This window comes from Platalea leucorodia, assembly GCF_965183815.1.
Source record: "Platalea leucorodia genome assembly, chromosome: 3".
NCBI lineage: Eukaryota > Metazoa > Chordata > Aves > Pelecaniformes > Threskiornithidae > Platalea > Platalea leucorodia.
In genome coordinates this window covers 41318069-41329527 of record NC_138825.1, presented here as the reverse complement: position 1 = coordinate 41329527, position 11459 = coordinate 41318069, and the positions used below count along the sequence as shown (strand labels likewise).

Below are 11459 nucleotides of genomic sequence, written 5' to 3'. Positions count from 1 at the left end.
GATGTTCACACTGTAATTTTCATTTTCATTGAGCTAAAAAGGACCAGTATGAGAATGTGGCCGGACCTTACAGCATAGGCTGTGTATCAGGCCATTATACTAATACGTAATAGATGGCACTAATATTTAGCAATGGTATACAGCGTAAACATATTCAGGTCCACGTAAAGGTAGCCAAAAGTTTAATTATGGGATTTACACCTCTCATTTTGAAAGTTTTTGAAAGATTCAGGTTTTGAGTTTTCTACCTTTGAAAGTCTCTTTTACATTGCAACTCGCTCCAAGTTGGGAGGAGAAGGGATATTTAGCTCCCCTCCTATATAGGTACTAAATACAAATGTGCCTACTATAGCAAACAAACATCTAAACTGAGATTACTAGGAACCTCAGTGCTGCCCACCCAGTGTGAGTATGTTTCTGAAAGCTGGGATGCTCCTCACTTGCAGGATCTGCCGTGGTGTCCATCAGTTTGACAGAACCAAGCGTTTGTCCCGGTTGACAATCCCCTCGCCGGCCCCGGCTGCCAGAAGGGGCTGCTGGCCAGCCGAGCCAGCGCAGACTGGCAGGACTCGGACCCTGGGGATTACCCCCAGCGAGCGCTGTCGTCCTGCGCTGCCGCTCTGCCTGCCCCCCAAAGATCTCCTGCTGCAGACCAGCCCCTCGCTGGCAGGAACCCGCGCCCTCCCTGTGCTCTCCGCGTGGCCGAGCCACTAAAACTGTCTCCTCCCTCATTACAGATGTCTGTTCACAGCGAGCGTGTCTGCGAACAGACCGCCTTGCTTCTAAACAGGAGTTAAAATATACTCACCTGTGACTATATTCCCATCCTCGCCCCTCTTGGTCGCGCAGTGGGAGGTGCTGTCAGAGTTACAGCCGGTCCCGAGCGGTGCTTTTCTTGGTTTTCTTACATCAGCATGAATTTTCAGTGAGGTCCCAGCAGCGAATGCAGTGCTTGACGTGCTCCCCAAAGTGCCCCGTTTGCTTTTTTTTTCATTATATGTTACCAAAGGGGAGCTTTATGTCCAGAAAACAAGGAGCTCATCCATCTCTGATGTCAGAAGTGATTCAGGCTGAGCCTTACGCAGCCCTCAGCTGTTCTTCTGGAGACCTGGAGACTGCTTAGGTTATCAGGGGGAGAGCTTTTTTCTTTTTTTTTTTTTTCTTTTTAGTGTAGTTGAAATGCACAAACCTCGTGCCTCTGCCGGGTGTTTGTAACAGCCCGTGACATTCCACAGCCGGGGGCTGGTTGTTGGGGTTTTGTTTGTTTTGCTTTTTAAGCAGGTGAAAGGCAAGTCTTCATTACTCCGTGGATGGAGTTGGTCAGAAACGATGAGTGTTAAACTATGACAGGGGTGGATACAGGTAGACCTCTCCTTGATGTCCGACTGCCCTGACGTGACACTTCCAAGTGCTACATCACCTAGTATTTAGCTCTTCAGATGTTGCGGACCTGCAGCTGTAGGCAGGCCGTACCTCCTGTGCGGTGCCTGGCCGGTGGGCAGAGCTGGGGAGCAGCTCAGGAGCTAAGCGTGGCCCTCTGGAGAGCTCCACCTGGGGTTTTGCAGCTGTGCAAATGAGGACGGAGGCAGCCGAGTGCTTTCTAACCAGACAAGAAGCTGGTGGCTTCTCTCCCCTCCATTGCGAGAACAGCGAACAGCACCGACACCATTCAGACGTCCATGGTTCTGCTCCTACAAAAACTTCCAACCTGTACGCCTTAGAATACCCAACCCCCCAGTTAAAACTGAGGGGAGGGAGGCGTGGGAGGAACCTGAGCAATTTGTGCTGCAGCGGTCTGCTCACTGACTGTCAACGTACCGCTGGGAGGAGGAGAAACTTTAAAACTGGGAAGGCCCCTGCCCTCGACTAGCCAGGGACCAACTCATTTGCCAGTCACCTGGGCATTAGGAGTGACAGATTTGTCACGGCAGGTCTCGGATGACTGCTTTAGCATCCAGGCTGTTGTACAGTGGGGTGCACTGAGACCCTGTCAGTACTTGCGCTTTATTTTTAAAGCAGTTGAGGCCTGGGTGTAGTCAGGTGGGGAAAGGCCTACGTCGTCAATCGAGCAAAGCATTAACACTGGGTAACTGTGGTGACGAAAGACATGTAGGCACTCCGTGTTGGTACCTAACTGGTTTGCATGCATACAGGCAGGGCTAATGAACCGCTTTTCGTGGCTGGCGGTGACAAGAAGATGAAAACGACCACTTTTGAGTTAGAGGCATATATGACAGTACGCCATTTCCAGGGTAGAAATGTTTTGGAGTTTAGTGGTACCAAATGCTACTGTCTGAAAAGGGGCACCTAAAATGAGGACCACCTCGGGGTGCAGCTGGGCACGCTCACTGCAGTGGTCAGGGGGAGAGCAGTGGGCACGAATGTGCCAGGCTCGCAACTGGGCCACCAAGGGCAGCTGTGGGGCAGAGGAACAGGCTGCTTAGGGACGTTGTAAGCCACCCACAACAGAAGTTGCCAGGGGACTTCTTCAGGAGCCGCGCGTTCAGGGGATTTTTTTTTGCCTTTTTAATCGTGTGCTCCAACGCTGGCCGTACACCGAGGGTTGCTGCAGCATGGAGTCGGTTTCCCCTGGCTGTCACCAACCAGTCACTGGCAGCGAATTCAAGCCCCAAGGCTTTCTGTGGCTGTAGTTCGTTTTTCCTTGCAGTGGTCGCAGACACAACTGCAGCAGTTGGTGTTGGTGCGTGTATTTGGGGGAAAAAAGGACCATGTTCTTGTCTTTAATTAAGTAAGCAAGCCTTTAATGAACTGCAGCTTCGTAAATTCTCCTTTTTTAACTCAGCCCTAATTGCCTTATGAACTAAGGAAAAAAAAAGCAAAACCCTTTAGTCCTCTAATGCAAAACCAGCCAAAGTAGAAAGTTTATTTTTATTTCTGAGGTCATTTACATCTCTCAACTTCAAATTTTAGAACTCCAGTGGCTTAATTCTAGGTAGCTCCCCCAGCTCCAACAGAGTTTGATGTCTCGCTCTTAATTCAGTCCTGAAGTGCCCCTGAGGAAGCCGGAGCAACAGCCACGCACGAGCTTCCGACCCGGGCCTTGGCCTTCCCACCAGCGGTCTCCCGCCGGCGGCCCGGCAGCAGCTTCCCCTTTTGCTGCCGCCGCCCGCCCCGGGCAGGCGCCGTGCAATTCACGGTAAACAGGCTCTGGCACAGCCCTGCCGCCTCCTTCCTGGCAAGGGGAAGGGGCAGGACCTCAGACGTGCCCCAAAACAAGAGCTCGGTTATTTACTGCTAAACGTGAACGATGTCTAAAGCTCATGGAGATCCTGTTTTTCAGAAATCAAATAGCTCTTGCTCTTGCTACCTGTAAGACTTCTGATCTTAGAGAGAGGCGAGGACAGCAGGCCCGCAGGAAGCGCGGGCTTGGAAACAGCGCTTGTTTACATCGCATTACCACCGTCTTAACCATTTCTGTATTTCTCTTCTAAGAACTCGCCCGCAGGCTGAAGTGACACAAATGAGAAACACAAGCAGCGCGGTGCAGACCACTTACTTAGGCGCCCGTCTCTTTCTTTTATCTTTCAGGTCTGCTCTCCACCCGGCTGAAACTCGGGCTCGGCTGCGGCTCACCCAAAGACACCTCTGCAGAAAACAGGCACGCTTGCTGGCTAATTTCAACTGGTTTCTACTTGTTTTTTTTAACCACAGAATCATCAATATTTTAAAGCATTACCAGCCCACCAAACTTCCTAGGAAGACAGCTGAGACTTCTGTAAGACTAGGCTTGCACGCCAGTTTTAACAGCTGTTACATAGTGTGGACTTAATTCATACTTTGTACAATTTTTTATAAAATGTTTTTATCTATTTTTATAATTGAACATAGATCTCTTATGTTCAGACTGAAATACCAATAAACTTAATTGGGTTCTTGTTTTCCTCATTCTGTCCTTCTGAATTCAAGGGAAGGCGTGAGCGCGGGGAGGAGGGCGGGCGGGAGAAGGGGGCCGTTTGTCAGGCCTGCACAAGCACGCTGCGCTCCTCCTCATAAACTCGTGACCAGAGTCTGCCCGGGAGCTTTGTTTTTACAAGGCATTGGTCACTTTTTATACAAAAGTGAGAGTCCCAACAGCTACTTATCCATCAGAAAAGCATAAGAATGACTGAGAAACAGTCTCTATAATGTGGAAATATTCCATGTAATGTTTCCATGGGGCAGGTTTCCCTTCAGAACCTTCCCTGGACAAAGCCTTTAAGAGGAAGGAACGCTCAGTTAGCACAGATCAGCCGTTACGTGAGGTGCCCGGCTCTCAGCGCTGAAGCGCTGCTCCTAGACTTTCGCACCAGCGACTATGGAGCGGTCTCATGTCCATGGTGAAATCGGGGAGAACACTGCGTAATGTGACCCACCACTTCATTATCTTCATTTTTCATCATCAGCTTGAGGCATCTCAGTTCTGTGAGCCACCAAGCTTTGAAACATGGCCTTCTCTCACAGGTACCAGCTGAACTTGGCTTCAAATTATTGAACCGAAACCATCTGGAGGACTTTTTTTTTCTGGTTAACTGCACACTTGTCTTTTTAAAAGTTCCTTTCCAAATACCAGGCTGTTTCAGAAATAGTTTAGCTGAATCTTTTGCTGACTAGTGTAGGATAAACCAAGTACATAAGAAAAAAGTTTCTACATCTGTTCTCTTCGGTGTAGTTGCAGAATTGCACTAGTAAAGGGGGAAAAAAGGCGCAAAGAACAGCTCCCCATTAATAAAGCTACCTCAGCCAGCCATTTTATGAACACATAAAATGTAACAAAAATAGGAGTAAGAACACATGCAGTAAGTTACCATTTGCTGTGGGACACAATCTTTCCTTCCCTCGTATTTTAAGAATTATTGGTGGTACAGCCTTAACATCAAAGTGGTTTTTCCTCCCTATTTCAATTTCCTGCCATATTAAACTGCCAAACACATCTGATCGCCTCCCTGAACTGCTTCACCAGTATGACAATAAACCTGCTTCAAATGGCCTCAGGTCTTTAGGGACAAGAAAGCCTGATGAAGAAAAGTCCTCTCTACTCGAACTCTGGGTTTTCCACAGTGATCAGGCTGACAATTTTTTAAGTGTCACTACTTTATAGATGGTTACACAGGTAAGAATATACATTTATAAATGTAGGAATATGCAAATTTTTTTTTTAAATTTATTTTTTATTATTCCACAGCATAAATCTGTGTTTAAATATGAGAAAGTGCCTACAGGCTACGCGTGCAAAGGAGCTCGGGCACCTGGTCCCAACGCTTTGGCTTCACTGAGATCCCGGAGCTGCCGTGCCCCGGCCCGAGGCGCAGCGGGACCCTCAACCCTTCCGGACCTGCCTCACCTACCGGGTGCTCCTGGTGGCGGCGCGCAGAGCACGGCCGCCAGCCCCACGGGCACCCGCCCGTCCGAGCTCAACGAAGCATCCTGGGCTGCGAGTATATGCGGCTGGAAGGAGGTTTTCGTACTCATCCCCGGCGTAGGCTCAATTCATGATGTTGCTGGGAGTCTAGAAGGAATCCATTTCCCTGCAGCAGCGACTCGACTCTGTAGCAATTCATTAGTCATTAAGCACAGACAGCACCGGGTCTACCTGTCTCACGTTTCCCCCCTCCTCCCACCCCCGCTTTTACTCAGGCACAAAATGCTTCGTTTCACAAAGTTCACAAGCGTCGGACCAGGCGCTGGAATCCAGGCGATCCCACGGAGCGCGACCTCGCGACGCGGGCGCAGCCCGACCAGTCCGGTCCTGCGCGGCCACTGCCCCAGCCCAGCCCTGGCCACTGATCTCCTAACGGCACTGAACGGCTAACGGCACTAACGGCTGGCGGGCTGGCTCGCGCTCTGCCCTATTACGGGGGGCGGGGGGCGGGGGGGAGAAGGAAAAACAAGGGAAAAACTGAGAGACCTGGATGCAGCACCTCTGTTCCGGGGAAGCGTTCACGTCCGAGACCTGAGCTAAAACCCAGCCGACGGCCCGCTTCAGGGACACTCGGCCCTCCTGACCGGCTGCTTCAAACGGCCCTGGGCCAGCTTGCGGGCTTCACCGAGTCCCACTCCGAGGTGCCCTGCGAACGCCACCTTCCCATTTTTCCCCTCCTTACCCTAAGACGTTACCTAGCTCTGGGGTGTGAGGCTATGCGTTTCAGCAGATGACAAATCACCTACGTGGCGGGGGTTCTGTCAGGAACGTAGCCCTGCGTCATCAGTACTTGAAAAGCGTAACGCAAATTTACTTTTACAAGTGGCATGCACCTCGCAGAGTTAACATGAGCTGTTGGAAATCGCCTTGGTCCAAAGCACAGATACATCTTGCTTAGTCATAAAAACTTTTTTTTTTTTTGACAATACTGTAACTTAATCATTTACAAGCTGAAACTGATCACCCGGTATTGGAAATACGTCACAGCGAGTTACAGTTATCACTAGGACTTCACAGCAAATAAAACTTGTAACTAAACATGCACAGATCATTATATATACAGTGATAAAAAAATAACGATGTACATTTTCTTGTAAGAAGAAATTAAGTAAATTCTTTGTGCATTTCAGGATTGAAACATCTAACCTATATAAAATTACTTTAAAATATGAAGCAAAGATTTAACCCAAAACTTGAGAAATCTTTTGTAATCTGCAATATAGCCTTCTCATTTCAGTTTTTCTTTCTCTGACACAGAACAACTTAGGAATTTTATCCTCTAAGATATTTAATAGTAATGTGCAGATATAAAAAAATACGTCCTTTGTGGCAAGCTTGAACATATATATAGAGATATTTACAAACCTCCAGAACAAATTAGCATTAAAAAACACAGAAGTAGCAGATTGACATAGTGCTTTATTTAAGCTGTCTGTACGAAGGAAAATAATGTGCATCCCTATCATATACGTGTAAAAATACTAAGGATGTACAGTGTACAAAAACAGTTTCTTGTAGTTATTTCACATCCTTGTGGGTCATATACTTAAGGAAATAAACAGTTTAAGTATGACCAACAGTAATACGGTTTCTTGGGTTCATAGTCGTGTCTGCGTAATATCCTTAACCATATGACTAGATCTTGCATGGATCTAATGAAAGAACTAGCAAGGTCAAGAAATGTCACAAACTCTAAAGCTACAGGGAGGTAATTCAATTACCAATTTAGAGGTTTTTATTTAAATAAATACTTTACATTTCATGCTTGCCTGTAATGCACTACCAGGAGCAAGATAAGGAATTTCTACTGTAGACAGTACAAACAGTAGCAGCAAAGTGTGTACATTGAGGTGTAATATATAGACCCTGCAGTTAGTAAGGAAAGACCTTACTTTTGTACTCTAGGAGAAGCACATGGCCCCTGCAAGAACAGTCAGCTTTAAGAAGCCGCAAGTAAAGATGGAAAAAAGGTAAAACAATACTGGAATAAACATTCCGTAAGCGACGGGAATGTACTGGAAGATGGATTAGTGTGGAAAGCGAAGCTGTGTGCAAAACTGCCAAAATCCAAACAGAAATGACCTATCTCCTCCAAGATGGCTGCAGTACAAGAGGGCATACTGTATGTCATGGAAGGCAGTACAAGCTGGAGTCAAAGTCTGAAACGTACTGTGCTCCAAGGGCTCGCCCAGGCACCCAGCCACCAGCCCCTCTCCAAATCCAGCCACAGCTGCGAACAGCAAAAGAAGAGCTTCACAAGTTTCTCTCGGCACCGCTCGCCCGTTTGTCTTCCATCTGCTTCTAACACTGGTAAGAGAGAGAATCCCCCACCCCGGGGCAGCACGAAGCGGCCGCTGACTCTCTCTCTAGCATCAACTTGATCAATGACGTTTTGGAAGGCAGATGATACAACGCAAAGTGAAGTCTTAAAAGGTTTTCAAATACTTCAGACAGATACTTACTGCAAACCGCTTTCTAACTAGCTACGCGACGGCGACCTAACCACAGGGTTTCTTCCGCACGCGAGGAACGGCTGGCCAGGGGCACCGCGCCAGTTGGTCATTAGCTAGAGGTGCCCTGGGTCAAGAAACTTATTGCTATTACAAGCTGAAAACATAGGGGAAAAAGCACAGGCACGTAACACGGATTTTGAATCACCATAGTTTTAGTCTGTAAGTACGAGGCCTTTGCAGACAACTAATTAATGCCCGTCTATTAAGTACTCGGTTATTTCACTCACTCGCTCGCTGTGCCAGTGTAGACACCTCTACGCTACCGGTGCAGAACAGACCTGCAACGCACCTGCTGCGCTCCTCTCTCTCCACGGAGGGATAATCTCTACACGTGCTTAGTGTTACAAGGTGACAGAATGAGATCCTACGTAGTTAGAATATACACCATGATGTATTTCTGACTGATTATCCATCCATTACTAAAGCTAAAACACGAAACATGAAAAATTGTCTAAATTAGTCTGCGTCTTTAGCTGCCTTGCTAAAATGCCCACCTACCCCTTGACCGTCCCAGCACATGCACTGCCAGCAGTGGGCTCCGTGCTAGGGCACGCAACTTTCCGCATCAAGAGGCAAAGGCATCTGCATAGGAACATCTCCCCTTTCAGACTCATCTACTCATTCACACAACGCAATAATAATAATAATACTCTGCGACATCACAGTCTTCGTGGGAGCTAACGAGATCCGAACGCAGAGATACTTGGAATGATAATCCCACAGAGTCAGGGTTTTCGGATGTCGTTAGCAAGGGCACGTGCACGCTACCGCTGCACTGCGTAACGTCCCGACTCCTAGCACCAAGGGGTTTATTATTAAGATTATCATTGCTGAAGACCAAAGCTAAAGTTTATGCACGCATTCTGTTAGGTACAAATCTTGGGAAATGGAAAGACGTTTTCCTGTCAGTGGAGCGTTTCTCATGATGTTTTAAATTCAGTCAATCAGGTACCACGGTTACACGTAACATGCTGGGTTTTAGGACTTTTGGTTGAGGGCAAACCTTCCTGGAGAACGGCTGATCCCCGAAATTTACTATTTTAATTATTAAAATAAAGTGCTTTTCTTGTCATCACTATGGTCTCGTTGTTCAAATGCAATTCCTTCATATAGAACAGAAATTTTCTGTTGTGCTGTCAGGCTCTTACATTACGTTTATCCTCAATGGAGCACAAGATGTAGCCTTTTTTGTCTGTTTGTTTTTAACCCTTTGGCACATGAAGCTGGAATTTCTCACCTCCATTGCCAAACAATTAAAAGACAGTATTTCATTCACAAAAATCTGATTCTAAGCAGTATGTACAATTTCAGAGCCTTGTTAAAATTTCCACATGGGAGAAAAGTGCATTATTCCCTTCAGCTTGTACAGTCCTTCCATATATTACAAAATTAACTGCTATAAGCCTGTTCTATCTAAGATGTAGCAGCATTTGCAAACATGACACATACAATCCTTATCTCTAAAAATAAATACTACTGCAGTATAACAAAAAAAAAAAAAAAAAAAAAAAAAAAGAATATTCAGAGTTAAACACCTGGAGAAAAAGCTAATTCACAAACTCAAAATAAAAAGGAGTAAGGCAAACACCTGTTTACCTTGGTGCACACATTTTGGTGAAAAGCAATACCATTATGCCTGTCTACATTCTTCAGCCATCAGAGGTGATGTATATCATGAAAGAAAAAGAAAAGCATGAGAAAGACGTTATCTGGTGCAAATTATAAGACCCCTTAAAGAACTTCAACTGCTGCTTTTATGCCTTCATTTCTTGCATGTATAATGTTCAATTCTCCATGATTGCACATGAACCTGGAAGTTCTAAGTGGCAGGCTGGGTGAGCCCAGCCCTTCTGCTTCTTCTGTAGTATCCAACAGTAATTAAAAAATAATATATATATATATTTATATATATCAACAGTTTAAGTCCTTCTCTCAAACGTTTCCCAAGCAAATTCCAGCCAGATGTTAATGACAGAGACCTGCTTCAAGTAATGATATGCCTAACAAAAACCTTGCATATGTACATCACCACCCCTATGTTTCCTTGTTCTAACCAGCACAAACAGATGCAAGAACATGTTATGGACTAGTCTTTTTAGACTAATTACAATTTTGATTCATCTTCTGGAAGATGATAAGCTGGACCAACACGTTTTTTTGTTTAGCCTCCACTGTGAGGAAAAATAGATGACTACTTGTGCACAAAGTGTACAATGCTGAAGTCGAGTCATCTACCTTCAAAGAAACTGTTAGTAACTTCTTGACGTTGCTATTACACTGAGACTGTGGGCAGCAGCAACAGCAGGAGAGCGTAGTAGAGAAAATCTCGTATTTCATGCAAAACCAAAATGGATTTTAGGTAGGTTTGGGAAAGAAACTTGTTCAATTTGGAACGGTCTCTGAAAGTGCCCCTGCTATCTTAAATAGTATCTAGCACTGGTGGTGATGTTCAGGAATCATTTTCAGTGATAAACCTAAGATGACAGTGAAGCAGCAGAACAAAAAAGTTATTCTCGTCCACTTGCAGAGTAGGAAAACTGGGGGAAATGCGGCCGCCTCTCATTGTCCATGCAGTCCATACCATCCTCGTCATCTGTATTAAGGGAGAAGTTCAAAACATCATTATATTTGCAAGAAAATTTTATTATTCACCTGACAGGCAGTACATATTTCAGGGTTCAATGCTGAAGTTAAAGGCTTAAGTTAAAGAAGCACTTTATTCACATAAGCTTCTGCTCATGCAGTAGAATGATGCTCACTGAAAGGATATCCTTTCAATAAGTCACCATTTATTTCAGGGTCAGTTGTTTTATTTGTTTTATGTTTGCTTGTTTGATTATGATGACCGTCTGAGAACTTCAACCATTACTACCCCTTCTAGGCCAATCAAAACATGCCAGCACATCTAGCTTCTGGTAGCACAGAAGCCGATTGCTGATTGAAGCTGCAAGTTTTCATTGTTTCTTAAGCTGAGTTCAGGAAATTATAATCTTACTGTAGATATAATTAAATATGCCTCCCCTCTGAAGGGAGTTAAAAGGAAGAACAGCTACAAAATGAACAATTCATGCAGGTTCTATGTGGTTCAATTCTTCCATATTATTTTTTAGTAAACTATTTATTTTTAGAGTATTTATTGGGATCAGAGGAAACACGGACTAAGCCAAATTCATAAATATTGTTATTTACATAATTCCTGCAATGCTAATGGAAACCAGGCACCAGATGTTGCCTAACTCCGAGAATTTGGATCTAAATTCTCACATGGATTTTTTAACAGTGCTTATCCTTAAGGACTCCTACTGAAACTGTTACTCTAACAATGTATTTGTATGCAACCTTTCAGAGTTATGTATCTTTTGTATCTTCATATAGTCTACATATAAAAACTAGAGTTAATGAAGGTTTGAGCAATTGCTATGATTAGGCTGCTTGACTTCAACAGTGCCTCTCAGTTCTGTAACTTCAAATACAGTCTCCCTTTTACACTGTTAATTTAAATTAGGTTAATGTACAGAGCTTGTTTG

General features: G+C 45.2%; 1 protein-coding gene across 1 annotated transcript in view; it reads right to left on the bottom strand.

Moving 5' to 3' along the window:
- Window positions 1–10439: 10439 nt before the first annotated feature.
- The window catches only part of AKT3 (AKT serine/threonine kinase 3), a gene marked incomplete at its 3' end in the record, with an annotated part of 150693 nt that continues 149673 nt past the window's right edge, over window positions 10440–11459 (bottom strand). Inside the window, exon 14 of the mRNA XM_082306169.1 lies at window positions 10440–10525. Coding sequence (XP_082162295.1) covers window positions 10440–10525 — 86 coding nt within the window. The remainder of the gene's footprint in view (window positions 10526–11459) is intronic.